The sequence below is a fragment of the Choloepus didactylus genome, chromosome 5 (assembly GCF_015220235.1).
Source record: "Choloepus didactylus isolate mChoDid1 chromosome 5, mChoDid1.pri, whole genome shotgun sequence".
In the NCBI taxonomy this organism is placed as follows: Eukaryota; Metazoa; Chordata; class Mammalia; order Pilosa; family Megalonychidae; genus Choloepus; species Choloepus didactylus.
In genome coordinates this window covers 115,659,992-115,686,660 of record NC_051311.1, presented here as the reverse complement: position 1 = coordinate 115,686,660, position 26,669 = coordinate 115,659,992, and the positions used below count along the sequence as shown (strand labels likewise).

Sequence of the window (26,669 nt, the reverse complement as noted above, 5' to 3'; positions counted from 1 at the left end):
TTGAGATCTATTCACATACCATACAAACCATCTGAAGAATTCAATCAATGGCTCACAGTATCGTCACATAGATCACATAGTTGTGCATACATCCCCATGATTAATTTTAGAACATTGTCATTACTCCAGAAAAGAAATAAGAATAAAAAATAAAACTCAAATCTTCCCATACCCCTTATCACCCCATTGTATTTGTGTGGTACATTTGTTACTCTTAATGAAAAAATATTAAAATACTGTTTTTAACTCTTGTCCACAGTTTGCAATAGGTACTTTTTTCCCATATATCCCTCTATTATTAACTCTTTGTAATAGTCATACATTTGTTCTAGTTCATGAAAGAACTGTTTTATATTTGTACAGTTATTTATAGTCATTGTCCCCCACAAGATTCACCGTGTTCTACATTTCCATGTTTTAGCCTCCAACTTTCCTTCTGGTGACATACACGACTCTAAACATCCCCTTTCCACCACATTCACACACAATTCAGTACTGTTCATTATTCTGACAATAGCATGCTACCATCACCTCCATCCATTTCCAAACATGTAAGTTTGACCTAGTTAAGCAGTCTGTACATATTAAGCAACAGTTCCTCATTCTTTAGCCTCATTCTAAATCCTGGTAACCTGTATTCTTTATTTTATGTCTATGAGTTTACATAATATAATTAGTTCTTATCAGTGAGATCATAAAACATTTGTCCTTTCGTGTCTGACTTATTTCACTCAACATATTGTCCTTAAGGTTCATCCATGTTGTATGCTTTGGAGCTTCATTCCTTCTTACTGCTGAATAATATTCCATTGTATGTATATACCACACTTTGTTTATCCATTCATCTGTTGATGGACACTTGGGTTATTTCCATCTTTTGGCAATTGTGAATAATGCCGCTATGAACATCGGTGTGCAAATGTCTGTTTGCATCCCTGCTTTTAAATCCTCTGGGTATATACTGAGTAGCAGGATTGCCGGATTATAAGGCAACTCTATACTTAGCTTCCTGAGGAACCACCAAACTGACCTCCACAGCAGATGACCATTTTACATTTCCACCAGCGGTGAATAAGTGGTTCCATTTCACCACATCCTCTCCAACACTTGTAGTTTCCTGTTTGTTTAATAGTGGCCATTCTAGCAGATGTGAAATGATATCTTATTGTGGTTTTGATTTGCATTTCCCTAATAGCTAGTGAGGTTGAGCATCTTTTCATGTGGTTTTAGCCATCTGTATTTCCTCTTTGGAAAAATGTCTGTTCAAGTATTTTGTGCATTTTTTTAACTGGGATGTTCATCTTTTTATTGTTGAGTTGTAGGATTTCTTTATATATTCTAGGTATCAAACCTTTATCAGATATGTGGTTTGCAAATATTTTCTCCCATTGACTCAGTTGCCTTTTCACCCTTTTAACGAAGTCTTTTGAAGCACAAAAATGTTCAATGTTGAGGAGGTCCATTTATCTATTTTTTTCTTTTGTTGCTTATGCTTTGGGTGTAAGGTCTAGGAAACTACCTCTTATCACTAGATCTTAAAGATGTTTCCCTATATTTTCTTCTAGGAGTTTTATGGAACTGGCTCTTATATTCAGGTTTGACCCATTTTGAATTAATATTTGTATAGGGTGTGAGATAGGGGTCCTCTTTCATTCTTTTGTATAGGATATCCAGTTCTCCCAACACCATTTATTGAAGAGACTGTTCTGTCCCAGTTGAGTGGATTTGGGAGCCTTGTCAAAAATCAATTGACTATAGATCTGAGGGTCTATTTCTGAACTCTCAGTTTGATTCCATTGATCAATATGTCTATCTTTATGCCAGTACCATGCTGTTTTGACCATTAAGGCTTTTAATATGCTTTAAAGTCAGGAAGCTTGAGTCCTTCCACTTCATTCTTCTTTTTCAAGATATTTTTGACTATTTGAGGCCACTTCTGCTTCCAAGTAAATTTGATAATTAGCTTTTCCATGAAATGTATTTCTTAGTAAAGCCTAAAAATAGTAAAGATTTGGGTATGAATATTATCTTTATATATATATATATAATTTTAAAATTTTATAATTTTAAAAATCTTTGTGTGTATATATATATGTGTGTGTATATATATATATATATATATATATATATATATATTTATGAAGGAAACAAGTCTAAAGAATGTTTTAGTATGTACCCAAAGAGATCAACTTCATGAATTTGCAAGGCCTTGTTTGAGCTGGGTATCCCATTCCCAAGACTTCTCAACCCTCCAGCTCTCCATGAAAGTCTTCCAGTTCCCTGTGAAAGCTTTGTTCCCTGGCCCCAGTGTTTTTTTGTATGCTGGCACGTCTGTTTGGATTGTCTCTTTACCTCTCTTCCGTGGGCTCCCCCTTGTGCAGATATCACAGCTCATATTAGATAACACCTACTCCAAGGCCTTGCCTGTGTCTTTACACCTCTGTGCCCTCTTATTTCCATGGTACACTGGGTAACCCCCATCACAGCACTTCTCAAATTGTAAGTGCTTATTTTCTTATTTAGCCACTAGACTGTGAGTTTAACAATGTCTTTTTTTACTGTTGTATCCTGAATACCTCATACATGACCATCACATAGTAGGTATTCAATAAAAAAAGATGAATGAGTCCTGTCATGGCCTTATTCAATATTTATAAACTTGGCTATCAGCCAGAATATTCATTTAACAAATATTAATTAGTATCTACTATGTGCTGGGCATTGTGCAAAGTGCTGGGGATAGAAGTGACTCTTATGGCTAAGACACCTACCCATGGAGATCAGATTCTATAGGGTGTCCATCTGCTCTCCCTTATAACCATTTAGTAAAATACATACATACATACATGCATACATATATACACATATACATACATACATACATACACTGGAGGAGGAAAATAGGCACATGTGCATTGAGTCTGTTGGTTCCTTATCTTAAAAAGAATAAGATGATCTTGTTTAGTGTTTGGCATGAAATTTTTTTAACTCCTGATAAAGTCTGCATAGTTTGATTCTTTAAACATCAGTACAAAACAATTTTCTTTAAATCTGAGTCAACTGCCACACATATTCTCTTATATGCTACCTAAGTAATAACTTATGTTTTTGATAAAAGTATTGTTATATGAGGTAGGAGTGGGAACTAGAAAGACTGAATCCATATTCTACTTACCAAGTCCATTCCTTTGAGCCACAGAATATATGTATTTATAATTTATCACTTCTCACTGATGAAACAGTGGGATTGAAGCTAACCTTGACAAGAAGCTAAATGTCCTGAAGTTAACCTTGGCACTATACTGATTAAATCCCAAACTGGAAATAATGTGAATCCTAATAATGGCAACCTATATAGAAAACAAAGTTTCCCATTGTAATCAAATGTATTGACGGTAGATTTTTAAGTGTGAATTAAAGGAACAAAAGATTCAGCACCGCCTTTCCCACTGGGAAGAGCCCATTATCATCTGCTTTTCTTGTTTTGTCAAGACATCTCTCATTAGCAACATCTTTTGTCCTTCTTCACTCTGCGTTCCTGGCCCTTGACATTTCATGCTGCAGGTTTAAAAAGTAAGGGTAAAAGCTCAAGAAGAGGGTAGGAGGAATTTGGAGGTAGGATTGGGGAAGGATTCTTATTTAAGAATTTGGAGAAAGAGCCCATGCCTGGAATACCTGAGGAATAGCAATAACAGGGTGAGCCAGGGTATGAGATGAGAAGTCACCAAAGAGCTTCATGCAGAGGAGTTACTGATATAAATCATGTTTTAAAAGGATGGTTCTGATAGCAGGTGGCAAATAGACCAGTGGGTGCAAAGATATGTAAAGAGATGATATAGGAAGCTATTTCAAAGTGCAGATGAGAAGTGGCGGTTGGCCCAGGGTGGTAATGGTGGAAGGGTGCTTGGATTCTGGATCTCTTTTGCATGTAGAACAGACATGATAGATGAAATGTGGGCTGTAAAATATATAGAAGAGTCAAGGATGGACTGAGGTTTTTGGCCTGAACACTGGAAGTATGGAGTTGAGATCTTCTGAGATGGGAGAGGCTATAGAAAGAAAAGGGGTGGGGAAGTGTGGAAGAAATCAGAAATCGATTTGGACACATTAAGCTAAACCTTCCAATGGAGATACTAGGTATGTATTTGGAAGTAGAAATCTAGAGTACAGGAGAGAGGTCAGAACACGAGGTATAAATTTGATTTAACAATATTTAGTTGGTAAAGTTTGGAAACTGGTTGAGAACACCTGGGGAGTGAGTGTAGCTGAAGAAGAGAGGAGGTCCAAGGACTGACCCTGGGCACCCCAGCATGTGGAGGTTGGTATGATGAGGGGAACCCGGAAAAGAGACCAAGGATGGTCTCAGTGGGACAGAAAGAGAACCCAGAAAGAGTGCTGTCCTGGAAGCCAAGAGAAGTATATCAAAAAGGAGGGCATGATCATCTGTTTTCAATGCTGCAGATGGATGATGTGATCATTAGATTTGACAACACAGAAGTAATTGGTAATCTTGACAAGAGCTGTGCCAGACATACACACTGACACACACACACACACACACACAAAACACACACAAAACACAGAAAGACAGACACACAGAGAGAAACAAATATGGAAAACTCAACAATTGTTTAATCTAGATGAGGGGAATATGAGAAACATTTGTATTATTGTTGCAATTTTTTCTGAAATTTTGAAATTATTTTAAAATAAAGAGTTTAAAGAAGAAAGAATGGGGAGAAAGGAAAGGAAATGGAAGCAAAACATACAGGCAGCACTTTTGAAAAATAAAATAGAAATAGAGTAATAAAGGGAGACATTGTGTGATTAAAGAATTTTTTTTTTTAAGATGGGCAGTATTACAGTATGTTTTATGCTGATGAGAATGATGTAGTAAATGGAAAAAAACATGATGCCAAAGAGAATGGAGGCTGTTGCTAAAAGGATGTCCTTGAGGGGGCTTCTTTAGATTCACCTCCCACCCAACGTAAAAATCCATTCTGCAACATTCTAAAGAGCATCTGGCCACCCAGATTCTGCTTGGACACTCTAAGGAGTGAAGGTTTTCTTCCTTTATTGTATGTTTTCCAGAGATCCTGGAACAGATTCCAGAAGCTTTGTTACTTTTTAGATGAAATAATGCATACTTGTATCAAATTCAAATACCTCAGAACTATGAGAAGTTGTGAAGTTTCCCTTTCTCCCCTTCCATTCTACCCTGTGGAGGTCACCACTGTTCAGGGTTTAGTGTGTCTCTTCCATACTTTTGACTAGATGCACATATGCACACATATAGAACACCTTTTTAAATCATTCTTCCCCAACTTGCCTTTTCCTACAGTTAATATATAGTATGGACAGCCATCCAAGTAAATACATATTTATTGCATTCTTTTTCATAGTTGCAGAGTAGTCCACTACAGGGATGTAACATAATTTATTTATATATTCCCCTACTTTAAATAATGCTGCATAGAACATTCTTGTATTTTCCCATTCTTGCACTAACATTTCTACTTCACTGCATTTTGAAAAGGCTAATTCCATAGCTATAATTAGTAAATCTTCTTTCCTTATATTGAACTGAAATCTGACTCCCTGTGACTTTTTCTGTTGCTGCTAATCTTTTCATGTAGTTCTCTACTCCACTTTGAGCATTGAGCATGAGCCTAGGCTTATAAAAATTCGTGAGCCCAATTTCATTAGATACATTTTTTCTTTTACTGTTAAACTTTTTGTTTGTATATTTTCTTGCTTTATCATTGACATTGAAGCAAACATGCAATTGAAACGAGTTAACTTTAATAACTGAATTTATGGGAGATTGACTCTCTGTGGGTCTTTTTACATCATTTCATTCTGTTTCTTGGCATCAGATATGCTACCCAATAGGTGCCTCCTATACCAAGACCAACTCAGGCTGTCATTAAGTAGCTTATAAGGACAATCTAGAATAGTTTTGCTGGGAAAATGAAGGGAAAATTTTCCATATGTAAGTAAGGTCTGCTTCTCTGAACCTGTCATAGGAGTAGTTCTTATCTGTTAAGTTGGATCAATTGAGAAAGGAAAGCTGGGCATATACATGAATGAGGAAGCATTAACCATAAGGCTCTATCATACATCTATTTAGAGAATTCATAGGACTTTCTAAATATTACTTCTTTAATCCCCATAGCATATGAAAGAGGCATATAAAAGAGCTAATATTATGAATCCTTTGATGAAAGACATTCTCTGAGGGGCAATTAATTGTTAGTCCTTTTTAAGCTGTTAATTCCTTGTAGAGACTAATCAGTTTATAGAGTGCTACTGTCTTTAAGTAGGTAAAATCCTTTTTTAATAGATGATAAAACTAAGTGAACAATAAGCAGGCACTGTTTCCTGTAATTCACATCTCAAATACAACATTTCAAAGCAATGTGTTTCCATTTTGGCCTTTTGATGTCAGTGTCAGTCATGCTTTGAGAATTGCTACATGGGAGGGGCAGCAATCTCCGTGCCAGGATGGCTGGGCCTGATCTGGGAGCCGTGTTGGCCTAGCAGGCATGTTGCTTACGGTGGATTGGAGGTCATTGTTGTATAATGTATACACCAGTACAGATGGAATCAAGTGTGAGTCATCCACTTTGGTTTGCTGTTTGGTTGGCCGGCCTCACCAAACCTACTGACAGGAAATAACTCAGACCCCAGAGAAATCTGACCGAATGTCACGTTGGAATATTCTTTTTGATTGATATAGTTACAACATGTAACATGTGGTCAAAACAAGTTTATTTTTCCCCAGAATCACCAAATTGTGAAGGGTCTTTATGTTCAAGCTGTAGAGCTTCAGCCTGATCCTGTTGATCAGGGTTCTCAAAGTGTGGTCTGCAGACTAGTTCGAAATGCAAATTCCTGGGCCTAATGAATCAGTAACTCTGAGGGTGGAGCCCAAGAAACCTTGTCTTAACAGGCCCTACAAGTGTTTCTGATTTGCAGTAGTGTGTGAGAGCCCAGGATGATGGGGAGCCCAGGAAGGGTTTGTTCAGTTTTGAAAACAGCTTTAATGAGATGTAATTCACATACCATACAATTCACCCACTTAAAATATACAATTCAATGATTGTTAGTGTATTTACAGAGTTGTGCAACCATTACCACGATATAATTTTAAGACATTTCCATTGCTTCAAAAAGAAATGCCATATCCATTAACAGTGACTTCCCGTTCCCTTTCTAGTGCACTCCCTACCCCCACCGCCAGCCCCTGCTTTCTGTCTCTTTAGATTTGCCTGTTCTGGACATTTCGTATAAAGGGAATTATAAAGTATGAGGTCCCTTGTGACTGGCTTCTTTCATTTAGCTTAATGTTTTCAAGGTTCTTTCATGCTGTAGCATGTATCAGTACTTCATTCCTTTTTATGGCCAAATAATATAATATTGTATGGATGTACTACATATTGCTTATTCATTCATCAGCTGATGGGAATTTACCTGTTCGTACTTTTTGATTATTATAAATAATGCTGCTATGAGCATTCGTGTACACTTTTTTTGTGGGCATATATTTTAATTTCTCTTATGTATATATCCTACATATTAGTTTCTAGTGCCGCCATAACAAATTACCACAGACTGGCTGGTTTAAAACAACAGAAATTTATTCTCTTCCAGTTCTGTGGCTCGAAGTCTGAAATGAGTTTCACAGGGCTAACATCAAGGTGTTGACAGGACCACACTCCCTCCAGCTGCAGAGGAAAATGTGTTCCCTTGCCTTTTCTAGTGTCTAGAGCTCAATTCCTTGCATTTCTTGGCTCATGGTCCCTGCCTCCATCTTTAAAGCCAGCGGCATAACATTTTGTCTCTGACTCTACTTCCCTCTGCTTCCTTCTTCTGTCTGTCAAGTCTCCCTTTGTCTGCCTTTTATAAGGACCTTTGTGAATATATTGGTCCCACCCAGACAATCCAGGATAATCTTCCTGTCTCAAAATCCTTAACATAATCACATCTGAAAAACCCCTTTTTCCATATAAGGTCACAGGTTCCAGGGTTTAGGATCTGGATATTCAGGCTACCACAGTATCAAAGCAGCATGGAGGATGCTGCCCTTTTCACTGCTTCTGAGTCTGTTCTTGGCTGTTAATGATCTGATGTAATGGAAGACAGAAGAGTAATTTGAAAAGCATAAAAAATTTCATGAAATTCTTTCATTCAACAATCTTCTACGCAGGGATTGACTAATATGTACTAGCAGTCTCCTTAACAGGAGACCCCATTTCCTGCAAGGCCTGTGCAGAATGGTTCTTAAATGAGTCGTAGTGGTTTTCTAGCTTGTAGTAATTCCCATACCTTAATTGTCTCAGAGGCCAGTGCCTCTGGAGCTATTAATAAATCGGCCCTGGACTCAGTTCTAGACTTCAAGTGCAGAGACCCTTTCTCCAGTTGACCCAATTCTCTGCTGGGTACTTTTCCATACTTCCCTAATTTATTGTCATGTCTCCAATCAATCCCCAAAAGTTTATCATCAAATTTGCCTTGTTTTAAGCTACCATATATCTAGAACATCCCTTGTTTCACCAGTGATAAATTGTTTCTGTTATCCCTCAGGAGTGAATTCAGATAGCAGTAGTTGAAGCACATGCCTTTGAAGTATGGACTGCTGAATATGGTATTTCAAGAGTTAACCAAGCACCTGTAGAGTGTAAATTAGGTAAACTTGCACCTACATATATTCATGACTCTGTCCAAACTGAAGCATATGAAGGCAAATTACAGACAGCATTACCATTATCTTTATGAATGAAAACTGTGGCAGGCTGAATAATGGCCTGCAAAGATTGCTAGGTCCTAATGTCTGGAACATCTGAATATTACCTGATATGGAGGGGAGATTATTCTGGGTTATCCGGCTGAGCCCTAAATGTAATCACAAGTATCCCTATAAAAGAGAGACCAAAGGAGATTAGGTTACAGATGAGGAAAAGGCAACGTGATGGATGGAAGCAAAGATTGGAGTGATGTGCTTTGAAGAAGGAGGAAGGGTCACAAGCCAGGGAATACAGATGGCCACTAGAAACTGAAAAAGCAAGGAAGTGGATTCTCCCCTCAGAGCCTCCGGAAGGAAAGTATTTCCTTATAAATTTTAGAATCAACTTGTTGCGTTCTGTAAAAATATCCTATGATTTTGATTAAAATTGCTTTGCTTTTATGGATCAGTTAGGGGAGAATTGACATCTTAAAAATCTTGAATCTTCTAATCCATGATTATGGTATATCTCTTTATTTTATTTAGTCCTTCTTTGATTTCTTTCATCAGACAGATCTTACACATATGTTGTCAGCTTTATACCTAAATATTTAATAATTTTTAGTTAAATTGTAAATGGTACTTTAAAAATTTTCAGTTGCATAAAATAAAAATTTTTCTATAGACTTTGTATCCTGCAAACTTGCTAGACTTATTAGTTACAGTAGCTATTTTTCAGATTATTTTGGATTTTCTACAGAGATAAATCATGTCATCTGTGAATAAAGATAGTTTTATTTCTTCCTTTCTTCCTTTCCACTTGGACACTTTTTATTTCTTTTTTTTTTTCCTTATTGTACTTTTGTGCTAGGATTTCTAAAACATTGTTGAATATGAATGGATGAATAGAGAAAGCAGACATCCTTATCTTGTTTCCAGTCTTACTGGAGAAGCTTTCAATCTTTCAACATTAAACATGATGCTAGCTGTAGTTTTTTATGTAGATGCCCTTTATCAGGTTGGGGGAGTTCCTTTCAATACAATTTTCTGAAAAATTTTCTCATGAATGGGTATTGGATTTTGTCAAGGACTTTTTCCTGCCTCTACCAAGAGGGTCATCTGGCTTTTCTTTTTCAGCTGTTGATCTGGCAAATTATGTTAACTAATTTTCAAATGTTAAACAATCTTATGTGTTGTATCTCTTCTTTTATCAGTCCAGTTAGATATTTATCCATTTTAATGATCTTTAAAGAAAAAAAAAAACAAACAGATTTTGGTTTCATAGGTTTTCTGTATTATTTTTAGGTTTTCACTCAGGCAATTTGTTAAAAAATTTAGCTGAATTCTTACCAGCTTGTCTGACATCTACTCCAGTTAAGTTCATGTCTTGTGTCTCCTTGGAGGAGCCTGTGTTTCCTTAGATTTCTAGCTAGTTGGTTGCCCTGTGTTTTAGTTTCCTAGGCTGCTTAAGCAAATACCATGAAATGGTTCCACTTAAACAATGGGAATTTATTCACTCATGGTTTTAAGGCTGGAGAAATGTCCAAATCAAGGTATCATCAAGGCGATGCTTTCTCACAATGACTGTGGCATCACGGGGCTGGCTGCTGGCGACCCTTTTTCTTAGCTTGTCACATGGTAAGGCACATGACAGTGTCCCCTGGTCTCTTCCTTCTCCATTGGGTTCTGTTTCAACTTCTTGTTTCCTGTGACTTTTTCTCTCATGCCTGAATTCATTCTACTTATAAAGGACTCCAGTAATAGGATGAAGACCCATCCTGATTGAGGTGGGTCACACCTTAACTGAAATAGCCTCATCACAAGGTCCTACTTACAATGGACTCACACTCACAGGAATGGATTAACTTTAGGAACATGTTTTTCTGGGGTACATGCAGTTCCAAACCATCACACCCACAACCACATCTCTAAGATGGATTTAAGAAAAGTGATCTCACAGATTAGTCAGCACTTTTGTTGTTGTTTTAAGAAAGAGAGCAATGTTTTTTCTAGATTTCGACATCCTAAGCAAAAGCAGACATACATTTTACATTTTTTGATCATCTATGAATTTGACTTTTTTTCTTCTGTACCTTACTGAAAAAAATATTTGTAAAGAAAAACCATTACTTCCTGATATGGCAGCAATGCAGGACATCTATTAAAATATTCAACTAGTGCATTATGCTTGGAAATTTCTTTCCAGAGAACAAAAAAGCATCTGAAAAAAATTAAAATTATCACATTATTAACTGGACAGATCTAAGAGAAGGATATAGTGGTTTAGAAGCTGGGTTTGAAATTTGGATTTAATTATACCTTCAGATAGACAGGTTCTTTCCTGCAGTTGCTTCTAATGAGTGCTGAAATCATTGTCTGTCATTTTCCAAAGACTTAAAAAAATCTGACTGGATAACATTCCCCTCTGCCAAGTTAAATATGGACTTACTAAAAGCTTTTAGCCAGATAGCCTGCCATGAAAGTTATGAGAAACCTTCAAGTATTTTGAAGGGAAACCAGTGATTTAAAAAAAATCAAAAAACAGTTGCCTTTATTATAGGGAAATTCAACTGCCTGGAGTGTCTACGGTATTAACAAGTACGTATTAAATGTCTATATGGTGAAGTAATGCAAAATAAATTGCTGAACGTAGAACTGATTCTAACAGGATACTTGGCTACTCTGCAGTTTTTCCCTCAGGGCATGGCAGTAAAGCCACAATAGCTTGTAACTTTTTTAGACAATTTTGTCATTTCTTAAAGGCAGCTAGTTAGTCATAAATATTTATTGGGCATCTTCTGTGGGTAGGAACCTAAAAGATTGGAAAAGAAATACTTACTCTAAAAAATTGTCAGAAAGGTATTTAGTTCTTTCTGGGCCAACTTTGTCTAAATATGTAATTCCCAATGATAATTCACCATTGTACCACAGTCCCAGGTTCTTTGTTTTGGGGACAAAGCCCACCATGGATTTCCGTGGGCCTTCAATTTCCCTTATATCTGGCCACAAACCCTCCCGACTCTCCAGCTTGGTACCCACGGTCTTCAGCATCTCCCTGACTGCCCAAAGCTACCTTTCAACCATACGTGATTGAATGAAAATGGCCTCATTCACCTCTGCCACAAAATATGAGAAAACTAATTATACCAAAGTGTCATTTACTAAGACACCACTTTTAAGAGGCTATCTTTCTTGAATTATTTGTTTTTTATTTCTTTTCAATTAGAGGAGAGAATGGTAGACTCTCAGATGTGTGTCTCCCCAGGGCCCTTCACCTGGCTCTGAGGGTGCCCACCTAGTCTGTAGGTAGGCAGAGCCTCTGTCCTTCATTTCCAGGATGAAGCTGCGGACTCATTCCTAATAGAACACGTTTCACCAAGTGTAATGAAGTTCGTCTTTGTTATCCACACCCCCCCCCCCCCCCACCTATTCCTTTTCATGACACCCGTGTTAGGATTGCCATCTTTGGAAACAGAACAGATTTTTCTCCTCCTCTTTCTTCTGCTTGAATCCCTTGCTTGGAATCTGAGCATTGGTTCACCATTTAGGGCTCATTTAGCTGGTGTTTATCTTATTCCATATAATTTTTGTATGTCTGAAATATTTCATTATAACCATTTTAAAAAGAAAGGACTCTGTTGGTTTTTTTTTTTTTTTTATTAAATTCAGTTTTATTGAAATACATTCGCACACCATACAATCATCCATGGTATACAATCCACTGTCCACAGTATGATAACATAGTTATGTGTTCATCACCACAATCTATCTCTGAACATTTTCCTTACATCAGAAAGAACCAGAACAAGAATAAAAAATAAAAGTGAAAAAAGAACACCCAAATCATCCCCCCATCCCACCCCATTTGTCCTTTAGTTTTTATCCCCATTCCTCCACTCATCCATACACTAGCTAAAGGGGGTGTGATCCACAAGGTCTTCACAATCACACTGTCACCCCTTGTAATCTACATTATTATATAATTTTCTTCAGGAGTCCAGACTGCTGTGTTGGAGTTTGGTAGTTTCAGGTATTTACTTCTAGCTATTCCAATACATTAAAGCCTAAGAGGTGTTATCTATATAGTGCATAAGAATGTCCGCCAGAGTGACCTCTCGACTCCATTTGGAATCTCTCAGCCACTGAAACTATTTTGTCTCATTTTGCATCCCCCTTTTGGTCAAGAAGATACTCTCAGTCCCACGATGCCGGGTCCACATTCATCCCTGGGAGTCATACTCTGCGTTGCCAGGAAGATTTACACCCCTGGGAGTCCCTCCCACCCCTTCTTTTTTTTTTTTTTTTTTTTTTTAATCATCATTTTATTGAGATATATTCACATACCACGCAGTCATACAAAACAAATTGTACTTTCGATTGTTTACAGTACCATTACATAGTTGTACATTCATCACCTAAATCAATCCCTGACACCTTCATTAGCACACACACAAAAATAACAAGAATAATAATTAGAGTGAAAAAGAGCAATTGAAGTAAAAAGGAACACTGGGTACCTTTGTCTGTTTGTTTCCTTCCCCTACTTTTCTACACATCCATCCATAAACTAGACAAAGTGGAGTTTGGTCCTTATGGCTTTCCCAATCCCATTGTCACCCCTCATAAGCTACATTTTTATACAACTGTCTTCGAGATTCATGGGTTCTGGGTTGTAGTTTGATAGTTTCAGGTATCCACCACCAGCTACCCCAATTCTTTAGAACCTAAAAAGGGTTGTCTAAAGTGTGCGTAAGAGTGCCCACCAGAGTGACCTCTCGGCTCCTTTTGGAATCTCTCTGCCACTGAAGCTTATTTCATTTCCTTTCACATCCCCCTTTTGGTCAAGAAGATGTTCTCCGTCCCACGATGCCGGGTCTACATTCCTCCCCGGGAGTCATATTCCACGTTGCCAGGGAGATTCACTCCCCTGGGTGTCTGATCCCACGTAGGGGGGAGGGCAGTGATTTCACCTTTCAAGTTGGCTTAGCCAGAGAGAGAGGGCCACATCTGAGCAACAAAGAGGCATTCAGGAGGAGACTCTTAGGCACAAATATAGGGAGGCCTAGCCTCTCCTTTGCAACAACCGTCTTCCCAAGGGTAAAACTTATGGTAGACGGCTCAACCCATCAAACCACCAGTCCCCTATGTCTGTGGGCATGTTAGCAACCAAGGAGGTGGGGTAGGCGAATACACCTGCATTCTCCACAGGCTCCTCAAGGGGGCACTACATCTTTTTTTTTCCTTGTTTTTCTTTTTTTTATTTTTTCTTTAACTTTCCCTTCTTTTTAAAAACAACTGTATGAAAAAAAAAGTTAAAAAGAAAACAAACATACAATAAAAGAACATTTCAAAGAGACCATAACGAGGGGGTAGGAAAAAGACAACTAACCTAAGATAACTGCTTAACTTCCAACATGTTCCTACTTTACCCCAAGAAAGTTACATAATATAGCAACATTTCTGTGAACTTGTTCCTACTATATCCATCAGAAATTAACAGACCATAGTCATTTCTGGGCATCCACAGAACGTTAAATAGCTTATCTGTTCTTCTTGGATTATTGTTCCTCCTTCCTTAATTGCTCTCTACTGCTAGTTCCCCTACATTCTACATTATAAACCATTTGTTTTACATTTTTCAAAGTTCACATTAGTGGTAGCATATAATATTTCTCTTTTTGTGCCTGGCTTATTTCGCTCAGCATTATGTCTTCAAGCTTCATCCATGTTGTCATATGTTTCACGAGATCGTTCATTCTTACTGCCGCGTAGTATTCCATCGTGTGTATATACCACATTTTATTTATCCACTCATCTGTTGAAGGACATTTGGGTTGTTTCCATCTCTTGGCAATTGTGAATAATGCTGCTATGAACATTGGCGTGCAGATATCTGTTCGTGTCACTGCTTTCCAATCTTCCGGGTATATACCGAGAAGTGCAATCGCTGGATCGAATGGTAGCTCTATATCTAGTTTTCTAAGGAACTGCCAGACTGACTTCCAGAGTGGCTGAACCATTATACAGTCCCACAAACAATGAATAAGAGTTCCAATTTCTCCACATCCCCTCCAGCATTTGTAGTTTCCTGTTTGTTTAATGGCAGCCATTCTAACCGGTGTTAGATGGTATCTCATTGTGGTCTTCATTTGCATCTCTCTAATAGCTAGTGAAGCTGAACATTTTTTCATGTGTTTCTTGGCCATTTGTATTTCCTCTTCAGAGAACTGTCTTTTCATATCTTTTGCCCATTTTATAATTGGGCTGTCTGTACTATTGTCATTGAGTTGTAGGATTTCTTTGTATATGCAAGATATCAGTCTTTTGTCAGATACATGGTTTCCAAAAATTTTTTCCCATTGAGTTGGCTGCCTCTTTACCTTTTTGAGAAATTCCTTGGAGGTGCAGAAACTTCTAAGCTTGAGGAGTTCCCATTTATCTATTTTCTCTTTTGTTGCTTGTGCTTTGGGTGTAAAGTCTAGGAAGTGGCCGCCTAATACAAGGTCTTGAAGATGTTTTCCTACATTATCTTCTAGGAGTTTTATGGTACTTTCTTTTATATTGAGATCTTTGGTCCATTTTGAGTTAATTTTTGTGTAGGGGGTGAGGTAGGGGTCCTCTTTCATTCTTTTGGATATGGATATCCAACTCTCCCAGCCCCATTTGTTGAAGAGACCCTTATGGCTCAGTTCAGTGACTTTGGGGGCCTTATCAAAGATCAGTCGGCCATAGATCTGAGGGTCTATCTCTGAATTCTCAATTCGATTCCATTGATCTATATGTCTATCTTTGTGCCAGTACCATGCTGTTTTGGCAACTGTGGCTTTATAATAAGCTTCAAAGTCAGGGAGTGTAAGTCCTCCCACTTCGTTTTTCTTTTTTAGAGTGTCTTTAGCAATTCGAGGCATCTTCCCTTTCCAAATAAATTTGATAACTAGCTTTTCCAAGTCTGCAAAGTAGGTTGTTGGAATTTTGATTGGGATTGCATTGAATCTGTAGATGAGTTTGGGTAGAATTGACATCTTAATGACATTTAGCCTTCCTATCCATGAACGTGGAATATTTTTCCATCTTTTAAGGTCCCCTTCTATTTCTTTTAGTAGAGTTATGTAGTTTTCTTTGTATAGGTCTTTTACATCTTTGGTTAAGTTTATTCCTAGGTACTTGATTTTTTTAGTTGCTATTGAAAATGGTATCTTTTTCTTGAGTGTCTCTTCAGTTTGTTCATTTCTAGCATATAGAAACATTACTGACTTATGTGCATTAATCTTGTATCCCGCTACTTTGCTAAATTTGTTTATTAGCTCTAGTAGGTGTATCGTCGATTTCTCAGGGTTTTCTAGATATAAGATCATATCATCTACAAACAATGACAGTTTTACTTCTTCTTTTCCAATTTGGATGCCTTTTATTTCTTTGTCTTGCCGGATTGCCTTGGCTAGTACTTCCAGCACATTGTTGAATAACAGTGGTGATAGCGGGCATCCTTGTCTTGTTCCTGATCTTAGAGGGAAGGCTTTCAGTCTCTCACCATTGAGTACTATGCTGGCTGTGGGTTTTTCATATATGCTCTTTATCATGTTGAGGAAGTTTCCTTCAATTCCTACCTTTTGAAGTGTTTTTATCAAAAAGGGATGTTGGATTTTGTCAAATGCTTTTTCAGCATCTATTGAGATGATCAATTGATTTTTCCCTTTTGACTTGTTAATGTGTGGTAATACATTGATTGTTTTTCTTATGTTGAACCATCCTTGCATGCCTGGAATGAACCCCACTTGGTTATGGTGTATGATTTTTTTAATGTGTCTTTGGATTCGATTTGCAAGTATTTTGTTGAGGATTTTTGCATCTATATTCATTAGGGAGATTGGCCGGTAGTTTTCCTTTTTTGTAGCATCTTTGCCTGGTTTTGGTATTAGATTGATGTTAGCTTCATAAAATGAGTTAGGGAGTGTTCCATTTTTTTCAATGTTTTGAAAGAGTTTGAATAAGATTGGTGTCAGTTCTTTCTGGAAAGTTTGGTAGAATTCCCCTGTGAAGCCATCTGGCCCTGGGCATTTATTTGTGGGAAGATTTTTGATGACTGATTGGATCTCTTTGCTTGTGATGGGTTGGTTGAGGTCTCCTATTTCTTCTCTGGTCAGTCTAGGTTGTTCATATGTTTCCAGGAAATTGTCCATTTCTTCTACATTATCCAGTTTGTTGCCATACAGTTGTTCATAATATCCTCTTATAATTTTTTTAGTTTCTTCAGGATCTGCAGTTATGTCACCTTTTTCATTCATTATTTTGTTTATATGGGTCTTCTCTCTTTTTGATTTTGTCAGTCTAGCTAGGGGCTTGTCAATCTTGTTGATCTTCTCAAAGAACCAACTTTTGGTGATATTTATCCTCTCTATTGTTTTTTTGTTCTCTATGTCATTTACTTCTGCTTTAATCCTTGTTATTTCTTTTCTTCTACTTGGTTTAGGATTGGTTTGCTGTTCATTTTCTAGCTTCTTCAGTTGATCCATTAGTTCTTTGATTTTGGCTCTTTCTTCCTTTTTAATATATGCGTTTAGTGCTATAAATTTCCCCCTTAGCACTGCTTTTGCTGCGTCCCATAGGTTTTGGTATGTTGTGTTCTCATTTTCATTCGTCTCTATATATTTAGCAATTTCTCTTGCTATTTCTTCTTTAACCCACTGATTGTTTAGGAGTGTGTTGTTTAACCTCCAGTTATTTGTGAATTTTCTAAGTCTCTGATGGTTATTGACTTCTAATTGTATTCCATTGTGGTCAGAGAATGTGCTTTGAATAATTTCAATCTTTTTAAATTTATTGAGGCTTGTTTTATGTCCCAGCATATGATCTATTCTGGAGAAAGTTCCATGAGCACTAGAAAAGTATGTGTATCCTGGTGATTTGGGATGTAATGTCCTGTATATGTCTGTTAAATCTAATTCATTTATCAGATTGTTTAGGTTTTCAATTTCCTTATTGGTCTTCTGTCTGGTTGATCTATCTATAGGAGAGAGTGATGTGTTGAAGTCTCCCACAATTATTGTGGAAACATCAATTGCTTCCTTTAGTTTTGCCAGTGTTTCTCTCATGTATTTTGTGGCACCTTGATTGGGTGCATAGACATTTACAATTGTTATTTCTTCTTGCTGAATTGCCCCTTTTATTAGTATGTAGTGGCCTTCTTTGTCTCTCAAAACATCCCTGCATTTGAAGTCTATTTTATCTGAAATTAATATTGCTACACCTGCTTTCTTTTGGCTGTGGCTTGCATGAAATATTTTTTTCCATCCTTTCACTTTCAGTTTCTTTGTGTCCCTGTGTCTAAGATGAGTCTCTTGTATGCAACATATTGATGGTTCATTTTTTTTGATCCATTCTGCGAATCTATATCTTTTAATTGGGGAGTTTAATCCATTTACATTCAATGTTAAAACCGTGAAGGCATTTCTTCAATCGGCCGTCTTATCCTTTGGTTTATGTTTGCCATATTTTTCCCTCTCTCTATTAATATCCTTTATTGTACCCATACCGAATCTCTTTAGTACTGAACCTTTCTCCAAGTCTCTCTGTCCTGTCTTTGTTTCTCTGTCTGTAGGGCTCCCTTTAGTATTTCCAGTAGGGCAGGTCTCTTGTTAGCAAATTCTCTCAGCATTTGTTTGTCTGTGAAAAATTTAAGCTCTCCCTCAAATTTGAAGGAGAGCTTTGCTGGATAAAGTATTCTTGGCTGGAAATTTTTCTCACTCAGAATTTTAAATATATCGTGCCACTGCCTTCTCGCCTCCATGGTGGCTGCTGAGTAGTCACTACTTAGTCTTATGCTGTTTCCTTTGTATGTGGTGAATTGCTTTTCTCTTGCTGCTTTCAGAACTTGCTCCTTCTCTTCTGTGTTTGACAGTGTGATCAGTATATGTCTCGGAGTGGGTTTATTTGGATTTATTCTATTTGGAGTTCACTGAGCATTTATGATTTGTGTATTTATGTTGTTTTGAAGATTTGGGAAGTTTTCCCCAACAATTTCTTTGAATACTCTTCCTAGACCTTTACCCTTTTCTTCCCCTTCTGGGACACCAATGAGTCTTATATTTGGACGTTTCATATTATCTATCATATCCCTGAGGTCCATTTCGATTTTTTCAATTTTTTTTCCCCATTCTTTCTTTTATGCTTTCATTTTCCATTCTGTCATCTTCCAGGTCACTGATTCGTTGTTCAACTTCCTCTAGTCTTATAATATGAGTGTCCAGAATCTTTTTAATTTGGTCAACAGTTTCTTTAATTTCCATAAGATCATCCATTTTTTTATTTAGTCTTGCAATGTCTTCTTTATGCTCTTCTAGAGTCTTCTTGATTTCCTTCATATCCCGTACTATGGTCTCATTGTTCATCTTTAGTTCTTTGAGTAGCTGCTCTAGGTGCTGTGTCTCTTCTGGTCTTTTGATTTGGGTGCTTGGGTTTGGGTTATCCATATCGTCTGGTTTTTTCATATGCTTTATAATTTTCTGTTGTTTTTGGCCTCGTGGCATTTGCTGAACTTGATAGGGTTCTTTTAGGGTTTGTAGACCTATTGAGGTCCTTATCTCTAATTTATCAGATCTACAGCTTCGTGGAGTACACTTTCTCTAACTAACCAGCAGGTGGCGTCCACGAGCCACCTGTTCTCCACAAGCCAGTTCTCCCCTGCTTAGCCTTTTTTTTTGGTGAGTGGGGGAGTGAGTCTTGTGGGGCCCAATTGGTGTACCAAGCTTGTGTGTGTAGTTGGTGTTGCCTGCCCTGTATGTGGGGCGTGTTTCTGGGCAGTCGGGGAGGGGGGTGGCCCTAACAATCAAATCTCCCTGATGATCCTAGAGTTTTAAAGCTGCTGCAATAGTCTAGTCCTTCAGTTCAGTCCTGCCGCAGTTTGTCTCTGCCACTGACCCACAAGTCTTTGGTATTGGCGTATGGCTCCTGAGACTTGCAAGTGGGTCCCTCTTCCAGGCCGTGCACCCCGGGTCCTCTGTTGAGGGATGACTGTGCTATGTCACAGGTGAGTGCCGTCCCCCCAGGGCAGTTCTGGGCTGCTGGGCTGTGTAGGGAGGCTCCCAGTCTGCTCAAATGATGGCTGAATGGGGCTTTGTTAATTCACACTGCTCCACCTTCCCAGCTCTGGGACAATCAGCTGAGGTTGCAGGGAAGGCTAATGTCCACGCCCAGTTTTGTGGTGTGTGCCTGTTATTTGAAGCACTTCCGTCACACTGGGTTGTCTGGGGCAGCTCTGGGCTATGGGGCTGGCGATGGGCAGGAGTGTTTCCTGTCCACCAGGATGGTGGCTGTGAGCGGACACCCCCCTTTTCTTGGGAAGTTGTGTTGTTTAGTGAATTTTCTCAGCCACTGGATTATTGCCTTTTGTCTCAGAGCTCTCTTAGTTCTGCTCTTGACTTGACGTGCCCAAATTGCAATTCTTTGAAGCTTTCTGTATTGGGCTTCTTAGAGTAATTGTTTTAGAAAAAGAAAAAAGGATTAAAAAAAAAAAAAAAAAAAAAAAGGGCCCTCCTTAGAGTTCTAATGGGTTATTGAAATGCTAATAGACAAAGCAACCAGGGCCATTAAGGAAAGGTCTACAGGGCAGAGAGATCAGCTTTTCTTCGGGATTTGCATATGCGCCTCAAGGCCTGAGCTCCGCCCTTCCCCTTTCTGTGTTCACCAGAACTCCAAAAATCCTCTGCTTTTATTTTGGAGTTTTTCGTGTTATTTTTTTTTTTCTATGCCTGTCTCCTCTCTGCTGGGCTGGCAGCTCTCAGATTCTCTGGTGTCTGGTCTCAGTCTATCTATGGTTGGAGTTTTAATCAGTAGAATGAGTTTCCGAGAAGGGCTACCACTGCAGTTCTCCCTTCTCCCTCCTGGAGCTGGCAGCCCCTCCTCCCAGGGGACTGAGCCTGGCAGGGAGGGGCGCGGGTCCCCTGGCCACAAAAACTTACAGATTTCGCTGATCTCAGCAGTTCAACATTTTCATGAGTGTTGTATGAAGTATGCCCAAAGACAGATTGCTCTGTGGTGTCCAGTCCACGCAGTTCCTGGCTTTTTACCTGCTTTCCTGGAGGAGTAACTAAAACTTACAGGTCACCAGTCTGCCATCTTGCCCCGCCCTCTGTTGGTTTTTGAAAGCTTGAAAACCAATGAGTTAGGAAACAGAGGCATGCTGAGATACTCAAAATTACAGCAGCCCCAAGCACCCCTCTGTGACCCCTCCCAGGAGTTACCTTGTGAGCCCATCAGACCCTCGGTAGTAATGTCTCTCAAGCTTTAGCATCCTTCTGGTAAATGCATAATTTCCCCCTACTAGCACCTTGCTTCTCATTTGGTGGGTCTGAAGTTGGGCCTGGGATTTGGAATTTTTATCAAGCATAGCAGAATTTCTAGTGGGGGTGGTAAGGGTAACTTTGAGAGACATTGCTGAAGGTAAGCAAATCAAACCCGAGGAGCCCATGGTCCTTCAAGCCTTTGTCACAGACTGATCATTACTAATGATCCAGAGTTAAGTAGGGATTGAGTGTTGGATCCAGGTAGCATCAGCACCATAACTTTGTGTTCTTGTTAGTGACTATTTCTATTTCATGCTCAACATCCAATAATCCTTAAAACATGGTTGTTGGGGGGCAAAAGATATTGTTAAATTATGGTGGAGAAGGTTGAAAACAAGTAATGAATTGAAAACCTTCCAGCTTTCTGAATTAAGGAGGGGTGAATTTAGATAAATAGCTTCATATTTCTACAAATTATCAGGGATGGAACTAAGAGTGTATGTTGAATTACATAAACATCTTTTCTGATTCCTTGGCATTAATTGGGGAGAGATACTATTATAGACTCTTTTCCCCACTATTAAGATAATACATACTTTTAGCATATCAGAAAATATGGAAAAAAATATTTAAAATATAATAAAATCACCATTAACACCACAACTGAAATAACAGCTATTTGTCATTTATGAACTGGTTGAGATCAAGTTAGCTTGAAATTGGCCAAGGGGGGAGTATTTAAACCTTAGAAATAGACAGACACTGCAAATCAGGGTCCTCAATCCTACCCCAGATTCAGTCATTAAACATTTACTAGCAAACCATTGTGCCCATCTGACTTATACATTTACTCCCAAATTTAGTTAATATGATAATGCAGTCTTGAAACTGCAGGTATGTTTCTGACCCAAAGCATATTCTGCGCTATCTTGGGAGATTAACGAGAGCATCCCTGTCTTGTATCCTGTGTAGGGGGAGCAAGGACCTCAAGGTCTTCCAGGTACAAAGGGCACAATGGGCCATGGCCTCCCAGGCCAGAAGGTAAGTATTTCAGGGCTTTGGATGTTTAGGGTGAGGATCTCAATATCTTTACTTTAACTTTTGGAAGATTTCTCATATATGCGTCATTCTTCTCCTTACTATTCTCAAGGGGAAAAAAATCATTTGAAAGTGAGTTCATTGCCTTTTCTACCTACAAACATGCCTAACTTGGTAAAATCTCATTTTTTTCATACTCAAAAGTCATCTAATAAAGGAGATGTAGGAGACACCAGATAACTCAGGGTAAAATTATATATAATATTTGAACTTCCTGAAGGCAGTGAGCTGATTGGATGGTATCCTAAGGACTTTTTAGCCTTTGAGATCTCTGGCTCATCATGAATTAGATAATGGTAGGTGGGGAAATATAAATAAATGGTCCCAGACTTTTTTTTTTATCATATAATATATTATATTAATGAGAACCATAGGTCTTTAAGAGATACCAGTTGTGAATATATCAAATATTAGAGTTTTTCTTATTTGCCTTTAATATTCTCATTCTGAACTTATCTTTTTGCTGCATTCTAAAGGGAGAGCATGGAGAACAGGGTGATGTGGGAAAGAAAGGTGATAAAGGGGAAATTGGAGACCCCGGATCGCCAGGAAAACAGGTGAGAAGTGATTTTTAAAGTCTTGCTGTAATTTTATATATTATGGTTCCAACGAGCATTTGACTGTTATTCTTCTTCCACTAAGTAGGGGTTACAAGGACCAAAAGGAGACCAAGGACTCACAGTGAGTATCAATCCTGGAGGGTAATTGAGGGTTTTGTGTTTGCCAAAATTACTGCTTTAGATTTATGAATTCTTTTGATGCAGAATTACAGTTGCTATTTAAATGGTAGCAACTCGCAAGCCCAGTGTTGTCTTAGGTGCATGAGTTAATTGAAAATAAATGTTAGGGGAGAAATAAAACATGAGTTAATTGAATATAAACGTTAGGGAGAAATAAGACCTGGCAGCCTGTGTCGAGCCCGGAGGCAGAGGTGTGGTGCTCCTCCTCTCTGACCACTGGTAGAGTTGGTAATATCAATATTATTGGTTACCAAGAGGTGAGCTGTTCACAAGAAGCCAAACGACCAAGTGATTTTTTATTTTACAAGGTCGTTTCCATTTCAGAAGGGGAGCTCTTTTTTCCTGAACTAGTTCCTTTAGGAAGTGCTCTGAGAAGAAGAGCAATCACAAATCTGGGATTACTTTTATGTATTTGTTCACTCTTTCAACAAATATTTGTTAAGCATCAGTAAACTTTTTCCTATTCTTCTCCCCATAACTTTGAAAACAAAAGGCAGATTCTTTCAATTCCTACAAGGTGGGAAAGTTCTTGAATTTCTATAACAAGGTCTAATTCTTCCCTTTTGGTTCCTCCCCTGGAAGTGGAGTGAAAAGGAGACCTTCTTGTTTTTCCCCATTTGATATTTTAGAGGGTTGTGGCCTGGAGATGCTGGTCCTGTGTACCCTGCCCAGCAAATCCAGGTGCAAGGGATGTGGGCGTTCAGGTGGTGAGGGCAGGAGCTGAGAGCCGGGCGTTTGACAAACAGAACTGCACGTGTTTTCTATGGCACATCTGCCTTCTTTCTCCTTGTTGTTCCCCAACATGCCAGACCCTCACAGAGGCCTACAGTGGATGAAGCAGCTACATATGCAGCAGTTGCTCCCCAAAAGTAGGGAAGAGTGTACATAAAATGACCAGAAGCCAGTTTCCCATAGGTTTATACTAGCCCTCAACTCCCAACATGGGGAGCAGGACTGGTTTCCTTCATTCATTCATTTGTTCACTTATTCATTCATTTCACCACTTACTGAGCATGTACTTTGGGTCAGGGTCTGAGACAGGCACTGGGGATACAGTAATGAATAAGAGAATAGGTCCCTACCCTCAAGCAGCTCACTGTCTAATACGGAGAAAAACAAGTAAAGGAAGCTCACCTATGTGTGATAAATGCTATGACAGAAGAAGTGGATATGAGAAATGAGGTAAGGTAAATCTTTGGGGGCAAGGTAGACTTTTATCTCCTGTGCTGAAGGTTTCAAACCAAGAGGCAGAGATCCTTGGAAATAGGGACATCATCCCACTGTCCTTGGCTTTCTGTATTTTATAAAAAGGGACTAATAGGAAAACAAGAGTAAAAAGGAAGAGAATATGCATTAAATGAGAATTCGATATGTGACAGGCAATGCATTAGGCTCTTTCACATCAGTACTGTCTTTACTCAGTACTGCAGAGTATCTGGGGGCCATGATTTAGAGGGTCCCACTCCGGACCTCTAGGCCTCTTCAGCTGGACCCCTTCCCTGGGATGAGGAATCCTTGGGGCAAGGGGGAGTGCCCGCCCCGAGCCTAATGCCATATTCTGGATACCTAAGACTCCAGAATTCCCTGCCCAAATGGCCACAAGTTTGGAGAGCTGACAGCACTGGCTTATAAGCATGGGCCCACCCACATGGTGGCCAGAGAGCAGCTGTTTTCAGAGGATTTGAACAGAACTTGGAAGTGAGGACTGGGTTCTTGGCACGACTGCTGACCCAGTGGCTCAATTCTTCCAATTACTTACCAACCTCCTGCTTTCTCCCTCTGAAATGTCCCTCCAGGCCAATCCTTCCCATCCATCCTACTACTACCACCTTCTGGTCTCATTATTCATCACTGAGCTATTTAGGAACTTCAACACACACGCACACACGCACGCGCACACACACACACACCCCATTTGCTGCTGTGATTATCTTTCTTAAATGCAAATGTGATCAGATCTCTTCTCTGCTTGGGGATCATGTGTCGTCCTACTGCCCTGGGTAAAGTTCACACTCTTCAACATGGACAAAGACCTTCTATAGTCTGTCTGTCTTCCACATTTCTTGTTATGTCATTCTTTCTGCTATGTTGTTCTTTCTGCTATGTACTCTGAGTCATAATTCCACTCAAGTCCTGCAATGCAATGTGCTTTACATGAATGCTGTTTTCCTACCAGCATGCTCCCCCCACTCTGGACCATCTCCAACCCCTCCTTGTGGGCAAACATGCAGGTCACTTCTATATATGCTACACCAGCCAGGGCGCCACTACGTGTATTTCTAAAACTCAGCTCATTGCAGGCCCTTCTGATGGAGCTGATGGGCAACAAGACAGGGAAGAAATGATTCAGGAACATGGGAAAATTTCATGGAAGAGCTAAAGTGAGGGTATTAGGAAACTGGGGCAGGGATTCACAAAATTGGGGACAAAAAATAGTACAGAAAGAGGAATGAATTATTGTTCTGGTTCTTGTCTCAGTTGCTCAGCAGATGTGGTTTAAATCATATATCTAACAGCATGCATTACACACTGTTGTAGGTAGTACTTAGTGGTTCTACAGCCTGTGCTAAGAGCTGTGTATGTATTACCTCATTTAATCCACACCTCAGCCCTAAGATACAGATGCTGTAAGTTGCCTAATGCCCAAGACCACAGAGCTGGTAAATCCTGGAGCCATGAAAGTCTAAGCTATTAAGTTTCATAACTGAAAAGAATTTCAGATATGATATATTATAACCAACTTTTAACTTCAGGGCTATTTTATTTTCTTCAGTGGATGGATTACACCAAATGACCCAATGCTGATTGTAATAAGACATATCATATATAACTATAAGAAAAAATGTTTTCCTCATACAGTTAATGTTAATACATTTCCTTTTCTCCCCCCAGAGAGAAGACATTATTAAAATTATTATTGAAATATGTGGTAAGATTTGACTGTCAAGAGAAAACCATCACTTTAAAGTACTGATCCCACTGTGCAAAATCTGGGTTGGTCAAGATACGTGTGTATTTTATAGCTGGTGGGAATAGTGTAAGCTCATTTGAAAAGTCAATGGGAGACTGAAAGGAAGCAGTGAGAGGGACTGTGGGAATAATACTGATTTAAGAAACAAAATTCATCTTCCCCAGGTGATTAAGGAGGGCGAAGTTACTGTTCTCTAGTCTGTGAGCATCCGGGCCTTTTGAAAGCACACTGCTTATTTGTATTCGGTGACATTTACCTGAGTTCTATGCTTGGGAAGAAAAACACAGCAAAGGAAATATGATTAAAAGGACCCAGCTGGTATTTGAGTCTAGCTAGCTAGTGATTATGATATCCATGTTTTTCCTAAAGTCTTTCTGAATGGAGCTTTGAGCACTGTTTCTGGAGCTGTAGTCTACCCCAAAGGCAGGAGGATGCAGCCAGGAGTTCATCGTGCTTCACAACTATATCTAAAGCTTCCATGGCTGAACACTTTAGGCTTAAAACAGAGTTACCTCAAAGAGGAAGAAAAGTAAGGAGATTAGCCAAAAGGCAAGAGATTAATAGAAGAATGAAGATAAGAGAAATTTCATTGTTTAAAGTGGATAGCAAGGAAAAGGTTTGTCTCCCAGAAGACTTCTGGGCCTTAGAAACCAGGGTAGGATCCCACTCTCTGTGGTAACAGGCCAATTTAGACTTGGCTTCTGAGATCTAGGAGCCCTGTAAGAAGAACACCTGGTTTCCTGATGATTTTCTGTGATAGGTTATTGAGCAACATGATGATATGAATAAACAAATGGAACTCTGATAATTACTATAGCCAGGTGACGCTGTCAACTTTGAATGGTAAATTCTAA

General features: G+C 38.9%; 1 protein-coding gene across 2 annotated transcripts in view; it reads left to right on the top strand.

Annotated features, from left to right (window-relative positions):
- Positions 1-26,669, top strand: part of COL28A1 (collagen type XXVIII alpha 1 chain) — a 228,999-nt gene that overhangs the window by 187,458 nt on the left and 14,872 nt on the right. For both annotated transcript variants that reach the window (XM_037836765.1, XM_037836764.1), the window contains 4 exons: positions 21,979-22,047; positions 22,581-22,661; positions 22,750-22,785; positions 25,737-25,773. In XM_037836765.1, coding sequence (XP_037692693.1) covers positions 21,979-22,047; positions 22,581-22,661; positions 22,750-22,785; positions 25,737-25,773 — 223 coding nt within the window. The remainder of the gene's footprint in view (positions 1-21,978; positions 22,048-22,580; positions 22,662-22,749; positions 22,786-25,736; positions 25,774-26,669) is intronic.